This window comes from Saccopteryx bilineata, chromosome 1 (assembly GCF_036850765.1).
Source record: "Saccopteryx bilineata isolate mSacBil1 chromosome 1, mSacBil1_pri_phased_curated, whole genome shotgun sequence".
NCBI classification, from domain to species: Eukaryota; Metazoa; Chordata; class Mammalia; order Chiroptera; family Emballonuridae; genus Saccopteryx; species Saccopteryx bilineata.
This window is the reverse complement of record NC_089490.1, coordinates 170,285,994-170,303,422: the sequence shown is the minus strand read 5'-3', so window position 1 is coordinate 170,303,422 and position 17,429 is coordinate 170,285,994. Positions and strand designations below refer to the sequence as shown.

At 37.6% G+C, this 17,429-nt stretch overlaps 1 protein-coding gene across 3 annotated transcripts in view; it reads left to right on the top strand.

Moving 5' to 3' along the window:
• The window catches only part of MAP9 (microtubule associated protein 9), a 52,625-nt gene that overhangs the window by 12,053 nt on the left and 23,143 nt on the right, over positions 1-17,429 (top strand). For 2 of the 3 annotated variants that reach the window (XM_066279599.1, XM_066279609.1), the window contains exons 6-10: positions 1,998-2,094; positions 3,941-4,182; positions 5,014-5,084; positions 7,006-7,174; positions 15,787-15,876. In XM_066279599.1, coding sequence (XP_066135696.1) covers positions 1,998-2,094; positions 3,941-4,182; positions 5,014-5,084; positions 7,006-7,174; positions 15,787-15,876 — 669 coding nt within the window. The remainder of the gene's footprint in view (positions 1-1,997; positions 2,095-3,940; positions 4,183-5,013; positions 5,085-7,005; positions 7,175-15,786; positions 15,877-17,429) is intronic. The other variant, XM_066279620.1, reaches the window with a different exon arrangement.

The window sequence follows — 17,429 nt, the reverse complement described above, 5'->3', positions numbered from 1 at the left end:
CATGAATATGGGCAGAATTCTCTGCTTAATTCTTTCATTTTCTAGCTGCTGTGATTTCACAGGACCTGCTAGTCTTCCCGGAACATGCCACAAATAGATGAGTCAAGGGTTTCAGTAAATTTTATATGCAGATTTGGGGTTCATGCCTTTGGTATATGAACCAAACATACTGGCTGATCTTCCAACCCTCAACTCTATCCTTTGAGCCCAGCTCCCGTAAGCCCAGTAAGGCTGCAGCCTTCTCCAGCCTCCTCCAGCCTGCCCAGGAAAGCTGCAGCCTTCTCCAGCCTCCTCCAGCCTGCCCAGGAAAGCTGCAGCCTTCTCCAGCCTCCTCCAGCCTCCTCCAGCCTCCTCCAGCCAGCCCAGGAAAGCTGTAGCCTTCTCCAGCCTCCTCCAGCCAGCCCAGGAAGGCTGTAGCTTTCCACTGAACTGCACAGGTGGAAGAATGCCCTTGGGCAAAAAGCTACTAAATTGCAAACTCCTCAGGCAAAACTTTGCCTCTCAAGATAGACTCCAGAGCAGGGGTCGGGAAACTTTTTGGCTGAGAGAGCCATGAACGCCACATATTTTAAAATGTAATTCTGTGAGAGCCATACAACGACCCGTGTACCTTAAGCATTATCCAATAAAAAGTTGGTGTTGTCCTGGAGGACAGCTGTGATTGGCTTCAGCCACCTGCAACCATGAACATGAGTGGTAGGAAATGAATGGATTGTAATACATGAGAATGTTTTATATTTTTAACATTATTATTTTTTTATTAAAGATTTGTCTGTGACCCAGATGCAGCCATCAAAAGAGCCACATTTGGCTTGCAAGCCATAGGTTCCCGACCCCTGCTCCAGAGTTTCAGCCATTCTCCCACCTTCCCAGAAGGTTTCTTCCTATTGCTTTTGACATTTCATTTTCTTGGTACCTATAAAAATGCCTTAGGAAAGAAAACTAAAATTTATTTTGCCACATCAAACTTCTTATATTATTATATCATCACCTTTGGGTTGGATTACTATTCTATAAAGAGATGTTTAGCTTAAGTACAATTATAATTATTTCATTTGAGTTGTAATTTTTAGAATTTTGAGGAAAACTGAAGTTCATGGAATTTGTACTTTTCCAATTTTAAATATTTTTATCTGTATAATTGGTTTTATAATTGCTTTTATTTGGATGTCTTTTAGTATTTGTTTAAAACTAAAGATTTTTAGCTACTGTCTTTATACTGTCTTAGAAGAGAGAATTAGAGAAAGAGATATCAATTCTTTATCTTAAATATTTAGGAGATTTGACTTTAGAGCAGAAGTTTTAAAAATTGCTGAAAACAAATATGGAGCATGTCATCTAAAGAACTAGACTAGCTCTGTTGTGACCCTTTTCAATGATCAAGACATCAGGGCTTGAAAGTAAAGCATATTAGCCTCCGATAGTTTAGAGGCTTTTGGTGTTTCATCAGCAGACTCTTAATAATGCAGATTTCAGAGTTACAAAAGTCTTTTATAGTATATATTTATAAAATATATATATATACTATAAAAGACTTTACAAATACAAATACAAATATATATATATATATTTATATTTTTCCGAAGTTAGAAGCAGGGAGGCAGACAGACTCCCTCCCACATGCACCCGACCAGGATCCACCTGGCATGCCCATCTGGAGCACCGCTCCGTTGCAGTTGGAGCCATTCTAGCACCTGAGGTGGAGGCCATGGAGCCGTCCTCAGCGCCCGGGCCTACTTTGCTCCAGTGGAGCTTTGGCTGTGGGAGGGGGAGAGAAAGATAGAGAGGAAGAAGAAGGGGAAAGCTGGAGAAGCAGATGGGCACCCCTCCTGTGTGCCCTGGCTGGGAATGAAACCCAGGAATGCACACGCCCAGCCGACGCTCCACCGCTGAGCCAACCGGCCAGGGCCCGAAATAATCTTAATAATGCTTTTGTCCTCCACAAATCTTGAGAACTAAACTTACTAATAGATACTTTTTTCTTTTTTTTTTTAAAGCAGGATCCCTGGGTAACAAGTTTATCATCATCATACCTTAAAGAAAGTCTTGGAGATTCCTTTTCACCAGGATCTGGGGAAAAAACAACTATAAAAGGTGGTTATATCAATTATTTGTGAACACTATTGCTGAGAATTGTACATAATTCTATTTGTAAAAGATATAATTCAGGGGTAGGCAAAAGTAGGTTTACAGTTATAATACAAATAAATAGTACAATAATTAATAAATAATGTAAGAATGAACTGTTTCACATACAACTGTAAACCTACTTTTGCCCATCCCTGTACCTTACGTAGAGACAGGAACAATACAAGTTTGTGTTTGCCTGAATTGTAATACAAACTATATGACTTACTGACTATGTGGCTGGAGATGCAGAACTCAATCTCTCAGTGCCTCAACTTTCCCAATTTGTAGTGAGACTGGTCTCAAAGCTGTTGTGAAAATTAAGTGGTACTATGCATTTCAGGCACTAGCTCAGCTCTTGGCACAGCAGAATGCTCACTAAATGTGAACTGTTATTGAATAGTGTCCCTGCTGTAACCCGCAGCACAACATACTGGGTAGGTGGACTTTGAGATTGAGACTAAGCTGGATTGGAATCCAGGCACAACTACTTGAACAGAGTAACTAACCTCTCTCACTTGTCTGTTGATCTTTGAAATGAGGATGATAAGAGTAACCCACTTCATAGAGTGGCTGTAAGAATTCATTGGGTTTATATATGTAAAACACATAGACTAATTCTTAGTAAATGTGGTAAGTGTGACTGTGACTTGTTAAGGTTATTTCTTTCCTTAGTTCTGACATGTAGCTTAATGAGAGCTAAAGGCATTGATGTTTCCAGGACTGGGATGTGTAATTACCATGGTAAATTCTTACTGTATAGTATAATTGTTTGTCATTTTCCTGATGAGGAAAACTGAAGTACAGCGATATTGGGCAACATCCCCATGGTCAGTGATGGAGTCTTAATTTGACCCTTGACCCCAGAGTCTTTGTTCTTTTCATTGAGTACCTTGACTAGCAGTTGTAAAGAATCCTAATGATACTTTGAGTCATAGATGCTCTCCAAATGTGAATGTGCAGCTATAATTATAAAGTGATTTTAAATATAGCATACCTCAAAATGAGTCCTCCCCACCCCCAAAATGGCCATAATGAAAGCAACAGAATTAAGGCTTTGACAGTAAGATACTGGATTGGCCAGTAAGTGGATCCCAGTAGAAGTGAAAGTTGGTGATCAACACAGAAAGCACTGATTTCTTTCTGTTGAGAATTCCAAAGTGGTGGTAGAAGTAATTCTGTAAAAGTGAAACTAACCCTAGTAGGCCAGAGCACTGAGGATAAGTAGTAGTAGGCCTGCCTTTAGTGCCTCTTTGGTATCAGGGGCAATACTGCATCTTAGTGGGAATAAGACTCTTGAGTGGGTAGCTTTGTTCTGTGTGGTGGACCCTACTAGAGTTACATGAATTCTCGGTTCTCCCTGCATCTAGACAGGTTGACCTCTGTACTGCTAGTAACTAGTACGGCTCAGAGATGTGTGCCTGCTACTCACACAGCCTCTTGTTCCAGCTAACAAATAGGCTTTTAGGGAGAATAGACATTGCTACCTGACTTGACTTAGTTTATATATCAACACGCATGTTTAGTGTGTCTTCAGTTTACGGTAGTTATTCTATTCTATTTACTAATGTGATATATATTTTTTCTAAGAGTTAGGTATGTCAGATGTTTTAGTAGATTGAGTAACCATTTTCTCTTTTATAGATCACTTTGGAAAAAAAGAGTTTAATCAAGTTGAATATGATAGTTTTCTTCATACTTTATTTTGCAAGAAAAAAAGGGATTAATGACATCTAGTGGAAAGCAAATGAATCTCTATCCATCTTCTTAATTTACACTGGAGTTTTAGTGCTGTTACTCTGTCTCAAAATAGATCAGAACGAAGAATGCACTGAACACCATCGTTCCTTGAAATCAGCTGAAAATGCGGAGAATTTGTTTTTGATAGACTTGGCTACTACTGCACTTGAGAAATCTAATGAAGGGCAAGTGACTCTTCAGGACCTTGAAGAACAAAAGGAGAAAGCTGAGCTGATTATGAATGATGACTTGGAGGTTGAGCCACCACTATCACCACATCACTTAGGACCTACCGATGCAACTGACTCTGCAAAGGTATTTATATAAAATTATACCTTTTATTCTACAGCTTAAACCCCAAAATACAATTTTGAAATATTTTGTTTCCATGTTTGTTACTTCTGAACTATCAGTGGAAAACTCATCTTTTGATAGTGGTATTATATTGTCAAGTGCTTCTTATTTAATTTAATTCTTCAGGGAAGGTTGCATTAGAAGTTATCAGAAGTATTATATATGATCATAATAAACTTTTAAAGATCTTAGAAATATATGTTCATAGGTGGGTAGGTTTCTATAGGTCTTTGTTTAAAATGGCAGCCATTTGGAACACATTCCAAGATTTTAAATCTAAAAGTAATTTTTTCAGTTACCATTTTTTTTAACATTTTACCACTTCTTAAAGATTTCAAAGGATTCCTCTGAGCATGTGTCCCCCCACTGTGCCTGCTGTTCTCTGACCAGCAGCATTCAGAAGCATTCACCTTTTTCTGTTTCCCCTGATTATCACGCTCTTTCCCTTCGCAGGTTCCTTGTGTGTACTTTCTGCTTCTTTCTCTCCACACACCTTCACGTGGCTTCTTTTCACTCATTGGTCTTCGCTCTGATGTCAAGTCCTCAGGGAGACCCTGCCTCACCTCCACTCCAGTCACTGTCACCGACACCCACCCTCTCACGGGTCACATTTGTTTATCTTTTTATTGTCGGTCAGCCCCCTAAAATGTAATATCCTTTGTTCCAGTGAGCACTGTGCTTGACACTTGTAGAAGTTTAAAAAACTTTGATTTACTACTGACAGTTTGCCCTCTAAGCCTTACTGTTACAGTCGGGGTAAGTGATCCACCTCTGGCTTTTTCTTTTTAATAGAAAACAATTGAAGATAGAAATGCAAAGAACAAAAAGTCAACGAATAATAGAGCATCCAGTGCCTCGGGCAGGTAATCAAGTTACCACCATCCCTTACTTACCGTTTACATTCCACAGAGCTAGTTTTAATTGAACTTCTGTGAAGTAAATTGCACTTGGTGTTAGTTCTTGATTTTCTCTTAATTTCCATCTCATGAGACAAATAAAGTAGTTTCTAAATGATTAAATCCCTCAGCTGCTTATATTGTTTTATGGAAAGGAATTGATTAGGATTTTCCATACTCTACATTGCTTCTGGGATAGTTTCTTTTCTCCAGGTTTTTTATTTTGTGAGGCAGTAGCTATAACCCGGTAATGAAGCTGGGGTCCAGCGTTACACTTCTCTATGCAGTGTCATTTCTAACACTTGAACCAGAATACTCAAAGCATTCAGGTTCTGTGAACTAAGTTGTTTTATTAAATCTATCTAGCTTCATTAAGACTGATGATGATGATGATAATGAACACTAACTCATAAATACTAATCAGAACCTTTGGATACTTTTAAGATACCGGTAATCAAATGATCATTCATTAACTAGAACAGGCGTCAGCAAGCTGTCTCTGTAACCTGCTCAGTTCTACTGTCATAGCAGGGAAGTGGCCATAGGCAGTATATACATGAATGAATATAGCTGTGATACAGTAAACTTGATTTACCAAAACGGGTGCTGGGCCAAGTTTTCTTGCCAATCCCTGAAAAGATAGTATTCTAAATTTATATTAGAATGGTTTATGCAAGAAAGGGATACAAGAAAATATTAGAACCTAATTTATTGATACTGTTTTTCCATGTTACCTGAGTAAGATACAGTTCATTTATTTAAAAACTAGAAAGCCCGGCGGTCATACGAAATGACTGCTGTTCTAGATATTATAAATTGTAATTAAAATGATTTGTGCAAAGGTGTCTGCTAATTCAAACTGAATTACCCAGGGCAGGCGGCGAGGACGCCCCTTTGCTTACTGCCCCACGGGGTTTCCCCCTTCTACTTGCTTAATTGCTTAAAGTAGAGTGCAATGAAGGAAACCACTGGTGGTACATTTCTTAAGAGCCACCGCTAGCTCAATAAATAAAGGTGATTTAAATAATAAAATGTTAATTCACATGTCAAAGATCTCTTTGTACACAACATTTCTTGTGTAGATCTTTCCATCATTTTTAAGCTCTCCTTGCAGAGGACCATCAATTATTTTTAATTTTACATCCGTTCTTTCACGAACTCTTGAACAGGCAACATAAAGTTGGCCGTGTCCAAATGCAGGCTCAGGTAAAAAAATGCCAACACGCTTAAGCGGTTGGCCCTGAGACTTATTGATGGTCATAGCAAAGGCAAGTTTTACAGGAAGTTGTCTACGTCTCAATTGAAACGGCAACCCTGTTTGAGATGGAGCCAAATCAATTCTTGGAATGACATGTATTTCACCTTTAGATGAGCTAGTCAAAGACTTAGCTATTATGACATTATTTTTCAATTGGAGAACCTCTAGTCTTGTACCATTGCAAAGACCCCTTCTGGTGTTAAGATTTCTTAACAGCATAATAATTGCTCCAATCTTTATCCTCAATTTGTGAGGTGGCATGCCAGAAGGCAGGACTATTTGAATGCCGTGGCAACTTCACCCCATTGGCTAGTACAGTTACGCAAGCAACCAATAAGCTATCGGCGACAAACAGACACTTAAGCTGCATATAATAAAGATGTACTAATTACAAATACCTTAAAAGAGCAATCCTTTGAAGCTCTATAACTGGAAGTTATAAAATTTAAATCATGGTGAGTGGATCTCTTTGTATACTAAAGAAAGATTAGATATTATAGTCAAGGTAATTATAATTTGTTAAGTTAGAATGTAGTTTTCAAATATACTGGTTGCAAAATTCTAATGAATCTTTTTTTTTTAGGAAGTGTAACTGTAATGTTTGATCTTGATTTGTTTGTATCTTTTCAGATTAATGACCTCTGAGTTTTTAAAGAATTCTAGTTCTATAAGGAGAACTCCATCGAAAACTACCTCTTCTCACTATTTAGGGACTTTGAAAGTCTTGGACCAAAAGCCCTCACAGAAACAGAACATAGAACCTGACAGAGCAGATGATATAAGGGCAACTGTTTATCAGGTAAAAAAAAAAAAATTAATTGTAAGACTTAATCACTTATGTAAGGGTACCAGTTTATCAAGGAATGAAATGGCCCTGTCAGAAATGATGCTTTAATACTTTATTTATTGGAAAAGATTTTTCTTTGTAATACCTGAGCAAGCCAAAATATTATTTACTAAATTATTCCCTTTCAGCCTTTGCTTAACTGATCATCCTAGTTTTTTTTTTTGTTTTTTGTTTTTTGTTTTTTTTTATAATTTTATTTTTTTAATGGGGTGACATCAATAAATCAGGATACATATATTCAAAGATAACAAGTCCAGGTTATCTTGTCGTTCAATTATGTTGCATACCCACCACCCAAAGTCAGATTGTCCTCTGTCACCTTCTATCTTGTTTTCTTTGTGCCCCTCCCCACCCCCTATCCCTCTCCCATTCCCCCCTCCCCCCCGTAACCACCACACTCTTGTCAATGTCTCTTAGTTTCAGTATTATGTCCCACCTACGTATGGAATAATACAGTTCCTGGTTTTTTCTGATTTACTTATTTCGCTTCGTATCATGTTATCAAGATCCCACCATTTTGCTGTAAATGTTCCGATGTCATCATTTCTTATGGCTGAGTAGTATTCCATAGTGTATATGTACCACATCTTCTTTATCCAGTCATCTATTGATGGGCTTTTTGGTTGTTTCCATGTCCTGGCCACTGTGAACAATGCTGCAATAAACATGGGGCTGCATGTGTCTTTACGTATCAATGTTTCTGAGTTTTGGGGATATATACCCAGTAGAGGGATTGCTGGGTCATAAGGTAGTTCTATTTTCAGTTTTTTGAGGAACCACCATACTTTCTTCCATAATGGTTGTACTACTTTACATTCCCACCAACAGTGTATGAGGGTTCCTTTTTCTCCACAGCCTCTCCAACATTTGCTATTACCTGACTTGCTAATAACAGCTAATCGAACAGGTGTGAGGTGGTATCTCATTGCCGTTTTGATTTGCATTTCTCTAATAGCTAAAGAAGATGAGCATCTTTTCATATATCTGTTGGCCATTTGTATTTCTTCCTGGGAGATGTGTCTATTCATATCCTCTTCCCATTTTTTTATGAGATTGTTTGTTTGTTTGTTGTTGAGTTTTATGAGTTCTTTGTATATTTTGGATATTAGGCCCTTATCTGAGCTGTTGTTTGAAAATATCATTTCCCATTTAGTTGGCTTTCTGTTTATTTTGTTATCAGTTTCTCTTGCTGAGCAAAAACTTCTTAGTCTGATGTAGTCCCATTCATTAATTTTTGCCTTCACTTCTCTTGCCATTGGAGTCAAATTCATAAAATGCTCTTTAAAACCCAGGTCCATGAGTTGAGTACCTATGTCTTCTTCTATGTACTTAATTGTTTCAGGTCTTATGTTTAGATCTTTGATCCATTTTGAGTTAATTTTTGTACAGGGAGAGAGACTGTAGTCCAGTTTCATTCTTTTGCATGTGGCTTTCCAGTTTTCCCAACACCATTTATTGAAGAGGCTTTCTTTTCTCCATTGTGTGTTGTTGGCCCCTTTATCAAAAATTATTTGACTATATATATGTGGTTTTATTTCTGGACTTTCTATTCTGTTCCATTGGTCTGAGTGTCTATTTTTCTGCCAATACCATGCTGTTTTGATTGTCGTGGCCCTATAATAGAGTTTGAAGTCAGGTATTGTTATGCCCCCAGCTTCATTCTTTTTCTTTAGGATTGCTTTGGCTATTCGGGGTTTTTTATAGTTCCATATAAATCTGATGATTTTTTGCTCTATTTCTTTAAAAAACGTCATTGGAAGTTTGATGGGAATTGCATTAAATTTGTATATTGCTTTGGGTAATATAGCCATCTTGATTATATTTATTCTTCCTAGCCAAGAACAAGGTATATTCTTCCATCTCATTATATCTTTTTCGATTTCCCTTAACAATGGTTTATAGTTTTCATTATATAAGTCCTTTACATTCTTTGTTATGTTTATTCCTAAGTATTTTATTTTTTTTGTTGCAATCGTGAAGGGGATTATTTTTTTGAGTTCGTTTTGTAATATTTCATTTTTGGCATATAGAAAGGCTATGGACTTTTGTATGTTAATTTTGTATCCTGCGACCTTACTGTATTGGCTTATTGTTTCTAGTAGTCTTTTTGTGGATTCTTTGGGGTTTTCGATGTATAGGATCATATCATCTGCAAAAAGTGATACCTTTACTTCTTCTTTTCCGATATGGATGCCTTTTATTTCTTTGTCTTGTCTGATTGCTCTGGCTAGAACCTCTAGTACCACATTAAATAAGAGTGGAGAGAGTGGACAACCCTGTCTTGTTCCTGATTTAAGGGGGAAAGCCTTCAGTTTCGTGCCATTTAATATGATGTTAGCTGATGGTTTATCATATATGGCCTTTATCATGTTGAGATATTTTCCTTCTATACCCATTTTGTTGAGAGTCTTAAACATAAAATTGTGTTGTATTTTATCGAAAGCCTTTTCTGCGTCTATTGATAAGATCATGTGGTTTTTGTTCTTTGTTTTTTTGATATGGTGTATTACGTTAACCGTTTTGCGTATGTTGAACCATCTTTGAGATTCTGGGATGAATCCCACTTGATCATGATGTATTATTTTTTTAATATGTTGTTGTATTCGATTTGCTAGTATTTTGTTTAGTATTTTAGCATCTGTATTCATTAGAGATATTGGTCTGTAGTTTTCTTTTTTTGTGCCATCCTTGCCTGGTTTTGGGATGAGGGTTATGTTGGCCTCATAAAATGTGTTTGGAAGTATTGCTTCTTCTTCAATTTTTTGGAAGACTTTCAGTAGAATAGGAACCAAGTCTTCTTTGAATGTTTGATAAAATTCACTGGTATAACCGTCAGGGCCTGGACTTTTATTTTGGGGGAGGTTTTTAATGGTTTTTTCTATTTCTTCTCTACTGATAAGTCTGTTTAGGCTTTCTGCTTCTTCTTGACTCAGTCTAGGAAGGTTGTATTTTTCTAGGAATTTATCCATTTCTTCTAGGTTGTTGAATTTAGTGGCATAAAGTTTTTCATAGTATTCTACAATAATTCTTTGTATATCTACAGTGTCCGTGGTGATTTCTCCTCTTTCATTTTGGATTTTGTTTATATGAGTTCTTTCTCTTTTTTCCTTGGTAAGTCTTGCCAAGGGTTTGTCAATTTTGTTGATCTTTTCAAAGAACCAGCTCCTTGTTCTATTAATTTTTTCTTTAGTTTTTCTGTTCTCTAATTCATTTATTTCTGCTCTGATTTTTATTATCTCCTTTCTTCGGCTGGTTTTGGGTTGTCTTTGTTCTTCTTTTTCTAGTTCCTTAAGGTGGGAAGTTAAGTGGTTCACTTGGGCTCTCTCTTGTTTGTTCATATATGCCTGAAGCGATATGAACTTCCCTCTTATCACTGCTTTTGCTGCATCCCATAGATTCTGATATGTCGTATTGTCATTTTCATTAGTCTGTATATATCTTTTGATCTCTGCGCTTATTTCTTCTTTGACCCATTCATTTTTTAAAAGTATGTTGTTTAGTTTCCACATTTTTGTGGGATTTTTTCCCTCTTTTTTGCAGTTGAATTCTAGTTTCAAGGCTTTATGATCAGAAAATATGCTTGGTACAACTTCAATTTTTCTGAATTTGCTGATGTTGTTTTTGTGGCCCAACATATGGTCAATTCTTGAGAATGATCCATGTACACTGGAGAAAAATGTATACTCAGTCACTTTGGGATGAAATGTCCTGTAGATGTCTATCATATCCAGGTGCTCTAGTGTTTTGTTTAAGGCCACTATGTCTTTGTTGATTCTCTGTTTGGATGACCGATCTAGAGCCGTCAGCGGTGTATTGAGGTCTCCAAGTATGATTGTATTTTTGTCAGTTTTTGTTTTAAGATCAATAAGTAGCTGTCTTATATATTTTGGTGCTCCTTGGTTTGGTGCATATATATTAAGAATTGTTATGTGTTCTTGATTCAGTATCCCCTTAGCCATTATGAAATGGCCATTTTTGTCTCTGAGTACTTTTCCTGTCTTGTAGTCAGCATTATCCGATATGAGTATTGCTACACCTGCTTTTTTTTGGATGTTATTTGCTTGGAGTATTGTTTTCCAGCCTTTCACTTTGAATTTCTTTTTATCCTTGTTGCTTAGATGAGTTTCCTGTAGGCAGCATACAGTTGGTTTTTCTTTTTTAATCCATTCTGCTACTCTGTGCCTTTTTATTGGTGAGTTTAATCCGTTTACATTTAGTGTAATTATTGATACTTGTGAGTTCCCTATTGCCATTTTATATCTTGCTTTCTGTTAGTTTTGTGTCTTGTTTGATCCTTCTCTTTCGTTTTTCTATCTTTTGTTTTTATTTGGTTGTATTCCATACATCTTTCCTCTGTTGCTATCTTTTTTATCTCATGTGCTTCTGTGGTGGTTTTTTCAATGGTGGTTACCTTTGAGTAATGAAAAGGGTCCCTACCCTGTTCATTGTAGCGAACTATTTTGTGAGTACTTTTGCACTCCATCGTCCTTTGCTACTGTTAATCTCCATCTTCTCCCCCTCTTTCTTTTTGTTGTTGTCACAGTTTAAATTTGGTTTTATTGTGTTCTTCTTGGAGCTTTTACTTGTGGCTCTGTTTTTTTTTGTTCTTTGTATCTTATTGGAGAACCCCCTTTAGTAATTCCTGGAGTGGGGGTTTTCTGATGATAAATTCCCTCATCTTTTCTGTATCTGTGAATGTTTTTATTTCTCCTTCGTATTTGAAGGATAGCTTTGATGGGTATAGTATTCGTGGCTGAAAGTTCCTCTCTTTCAGGACTTTAAATATTGGGGTCCACTCTCTTCTAGCTTGTAGAGTTTCTGCTGAGAAATCTGATGATAATCTAATGGGCCTTCCTTTATATGTTGTATTCTTCTTTTCCCTGTCTGCCTTGAGAATTTTTTCTTTGCTGTTGGTTTGTGTCAATTTCATTATGATATGCCTTGGAGTAGGTTTGTTGGGGCTAAGAAAACTTGGAGTTCTGTTTGCTTCTTGAACTTGAGGCTTTAGTTCTTTCCACAGGCTTGGGAAGTTCTCATCTATTATTTGTTTGAGTATGTTCTCCATTCCATTTTCTCTCTCTTCTCCCTCTGATATACCTATTATTCTTATGTTATTCTTTTTGATGGAGTCAGATAATTCTTGTAGGGCTATCTCATTTTTTTTAATTTTTGAGTCTCTTTCTTCTTCTCTCTGTTGTGCCTCAAGTTGCTTGTCTTCTATTTCACTAATCCTCTCTTCTATCTGACCTGTTCTATTAGCTAAGCTTGTTACTTCGTTTTTCAGCTCGTGAATTGAGTTTTTCATCTCTGTTTGATTTGTTTTTATAGTTTCAATTTCCTTGGACATATATTCTTTGTGTTCATTGAGTTGTTTTCTGAGCTCCCTATATTGCCTTTCTGTGTTTTCTTGTATATCTCGGAGGATTTTTAGGATTTCTATCTTGAATTCTCTGTCATTTAGCTCCAAGGTTTCCAATATATTAAATTTTTTCTCCATAGATTTTTTCTCATCTAGCTGTGTTACCTCTCTTTCTTTTGTATCCATGATATTCGATTTTCTCTTCCTTAATGGCATCTGAGGGTGGTTTTGTTGATAGTATTAATGAGATTTAATAAAGAATAAAAAGTTAAAAAAAATAAAATAAAATAATAAATCGAAAAGAGTTGTTTTTTTTAAAATAATTAATAATGAAATAAAGAAAAATAAAATAAAATAAAAATTTTTAAAAAAAGGAAATTATTCCCCCCCTCCTTTTTTCCTCTCCTCTCCTCTCCCCTCTTTCTTGAGAAAATCTTGTGGTGGACTGTGAATTATAACAAACAATGCCTGTGATGGAGGGCCTGAATTGGGGAAAAGTAATAAAGGGGCAAAAAAGAAAAAAAGAAAAAAAAAAAAAAAAAAAAAAAGAAAAAAGAAAAAAAAAATAGCGTATGGACCCACAAAAAGCAAATAAGGAAAAAATTTGGGTCCAGAATAAAATGATTTGCTTTTAGGTGTTGGTTGTCTAAGAGTTGTGATGAGAGGAATAAGAGGAAAACGGAAAAATGGGGGGACAAATTAAAAACTTACTATTGTATTTAGTGGAACAAGAACTAGATAATATGGAGAGCCAGGGATGGGAGCACTGCTAGTGAGTTAAAAAGGTGAAGTAAAAACCCCCCAAAATGCCACAAACATAGGTTTGAGTCCCAGATAAGATAATTTGTTTGTTATTGAGGTTTGAATGAGAGGAGATGTAAAGGAGAAAGGAAGAAACTAATATAGAGGGAGAAAAGAAAGAGAGAGAGAAAAAAAAAAAGAGGGAACCACTAAAAGAAGAAAAAAGAAAGGAGAGAGAGAGAGAGTTAAGGGTTTTGGAGTGCAACCCTCATAGAGAGAAAGGAAGAGAAGAGAAAAGATAATGGGAGATGTAACACTTATGGGTAGTGTAGTTCAAGGAGAGGAGAGAGTAAGACCAGTAGAGAGTTAATCGGCCAAATTGGAGGAAGAAAAAAAAGTCTCAAGAATGAAGATAAGAGAAACAAATGAACAAATATAATAAAATGTGATAGGTTATAAAGTCTGCAGATTATTCTTGATTTTGAGAGGTTATCTTCTTGCTTTTTCTTTTCTCTCCCTCTTCCTGGTCGGTGACTCTGTACCCCGGGTTCTGCCCCTTTGGCACGCTCAGGTAGAGGCTTGCAGTTGATAAGTCTCTATGGCAATGTCATGTATTGTGCTTTAGTCTCGTGGGAGTCGAGGCTCATTAGCATTTATAGGCTCCGACAGTGAGAGAGTCCGTGTTCCTGGAGCCTTTCTCCTAGTCTTTCCTTCCTCAATTAGTAGCCTGATAATCCAGCTATGGGGTTGCTGCTGCCTCTGCCTGGATAGTAAGAGGTTCAAAGAGCTGGCAACTCCCCACTCTATTTCCACTCAGCACAGGGCTCTGGGTAAGGCTCAGTCAGTCAGAGCTGCTAGCATAATCAGGCGGGCTTTCCGCCCACTCAAAGACCACTGGCTCTGCCACTCTGTCCGGTAACACAAGCGGGCGCCCACTTCTGGGGGGCACTTGGAGGAAACTCTCACTCACTGTCTGCGACCAGGATATCCAGCCAGCAGTCTCACGCTCTGAGTGAAACCCCCAACCGCAGGGAAAAGTTGCAGCGTTGGAATTGAGTCTCGCTCTGTCCCCGTGCGCGGCTTTTGCAAGGCGCTGGGGCGGCTCGAGATTCCGCTTTGGCCCACACAAAGGCCCCTGACTCTGCCCCTCTCTGCGATAACACGGGCGCGCACTGCGGAGGCACTCGGAGGAATCGCTCACTCCTTATCTGCGCTCGCACACCAGGATATGAGGCCGGCCGCGGTTCCCTCTGAGTGAAACCCTCACCAGCACGGAAAATCTCCACCGTTGGAAGTAGTTCTCACTCCCTCCCGTGCGTGGCTTTCCCAGGGCGCTGGGGCTGCCCAGAGACTCTGTCCTCAGCCCACAGAAAGGCCTCTGACCCTGCCTCTCCGTGGGGCAACACGGGCACCCACTCTCGGGGCCTAGGAAGAAATTCTCGCCCACTAACTGCGCACTGACCAGGAGACCGGGTAAAATGGCCGCTCCGCTTGTCTTTCTTTGTTTGGGTTTGGCGCGAATGTTAGCTTGTATTGCCCGGGTTGCCACAGGATCAGATTTTCCTCGGCTTGGATCTGTGTGCCACAGCCTGGTTCGGCCGTTTGTGCCGCGGCGGCCTGGATCTATTCACCCCCTTTGCCCGCCTCAGTTTCTATATTCACAGTTACCAGAGAAAGCCGCCCTGTTTAGGTTAGTGAGGAAGGCGGAGCATTTCTTACTCCCTTTTTCCTTCGGGGTTTGGTTATATATTTAGCCAATTTTTCACTCAATCATACCTTTCGGTGTATTGCGAAGCATCTGGAAGCTCCAAGTATAGGTTTTTCTGTTTCTGGTTGAAGATCTTGTTGAGTTTTGGGGGAGATTTATCGGTATCGCTTCCTACTCCGCCATTACTCTGACGTCATCTCTCATCCTAGTTTTTAAAGAAAGAAATATGCCATGGCAATTTATAAAAATATATTTTATAAAATATTTTTAAGAATAATATTGTTAAGGTCTGTATGTGTTTTTATACTTTTTCTCTTAAAGTTTATATTGTCATGAACAAAAAGAATTTTAGTTTGTTTTTTTCTGAGAGTTTGTATTTGGGAGTTTGTACCTGCTTACACAGAAAAAGACTTTCCTAATTTTTTCACAATTATATTTTTCTGTTATACAGGATAATATACTTTAAAAAAACAGTACATGTGAATTTCAGAAAAATCTTAATATATGTAGCCATTTATTTCATTTTCAAAGTCTGTTTTAAATCCTAAGAAAAATAACAATTTTCTTAATTCATGCTCATCTTTATATATTAGAACATATATACAAAAAAGAAAAAAAATACCAGTTTATATAAAATTAATAAATTGTATTTTGCTTTGCTTTTTAAATTTCTAAATAAAATACTACAGAAATAAACAAGAATTCCAATTCATTCCAGAAACTTTGAATATCACAGCTTTATTCTTGTTCTCACAGGAGTGGTTAGAAAGGAAAAATGTATATCTGCATGAAAAGCACAGAATTAAAAGGATTGAAAGTGAAAACTTAAGGATCCAAAATGAACAGGTACTCTGAAATTTTTTAATATCTCTTCAGTAAATATTCAGTAAATACTTCAGTAAAATATCTGTGAATATTTCATATTTAGAAATGAACTGTTTTTTAAATGGCAAAATAACTTGTATATAAAAGAATTTATTTCTCTAGAACTTGATATATTTTTAGTTTGATATAAAAATGTATAACTGTTTTATGAAAACAAATACACAGAGATTTTTATTTTTTATGTGGGTGGAATAGTTTTCACACTACTGGTTATGTATTTAGTATTGCTTGTGACCACCTGATTATTTCACTCTTAAAAATTTCTTTCAGTCCTACAATTTAGCCAAGAAAAGAAAGGGTCGTCAGCCTTACCCTTCAGTTTTCCTCTTTCTTACTTATAGTTCTTTTGTATCTTTAACACTAACTCCTACCTGAGTCTATGACCCATATCCTTCCCATTGACTTGAGCTGAGCTCTTGTTTCATTCTCTCCTATTCTATCTCTACCTCCAACTCCTACGTAATAGCCTACAACATGCTCAGTTCTTTCTCATCTTCTAAAATGAAAGCCCTGGGGCGGGGCGGGGAAACACTTCCTTATGCTGTCTAGTGCTGAAATGGATTTAGAAAAAAGTCCTGTTTCCCAAATGCACAGTCCTGTATGGAACAGCCCTGCAGGGGGCGTGCTTGTACACCTGTCACCACCTTTGCAGCCTCTTACTGCTGCAGTTAGTGCCAGAGACTTCTCGTTTGATCTTTACATCTCAGTGAGGTAGGTAGTCCTTCTATTTCTAAATTATGTTTTATCCAAAATAAGGCTTTATATCATTTAATGTTAACCAATATTAATGTAAGCACAGGTTATCATGGGATTAGATTCAAGTAAGTAAAGTAATAACATACTTGCTATACACTCACCTACATATTTTCCAGTCTGCCACACAAGTTCACCATTTGGAATATGTTTATGTGGTAAGAGTTTTATGCTTTGATGTTGATCAGAACTCTGTTTGAAGCAAACATCTGCAGTTTACTGTGTGACGTGGCCAAATACCCTTACTCAGACTCACTTTCGAAGCTTCATACTTTTCTGATGTTTTTATATATTTTACTTAAATATTTGATTATGAACATCTTACAGTACCACTGGGCCTGTTACAGTTGATTTTGATAATGTTTGTGTAGTGCACTGCCAAGAAAATATATAGTTGACTTTTTTCCCATGACTAATAGTACATCAATAACTGATGAAATGCCTTTTAGTAAAGGACATTTTTCTTTTATTCAGTGAAAGGAGGGGAGGCAGAGAGACAGACTCCCTCATGCGCCCAACCAGGATGCACCCGGCAAACCACTAAGGGACGATGCTCTGCTCATCTGGAGTGTTGCTCCATTGCTCAGCAACCGAGCTCTTCTTAGCACCTGAGGTGGAGGCCATAGAGTGATCCTCAATGCCTGGGGCCAACTTGCTCCAATTGAGCCATGGCTTCAGGAGGGGAAGAGAGAGAGAGAGAAGCACGAGGGAGAGGGGTGGAGTGAAGAAGCAGATATGTAATTTTCTGTGTGCCCTGACCA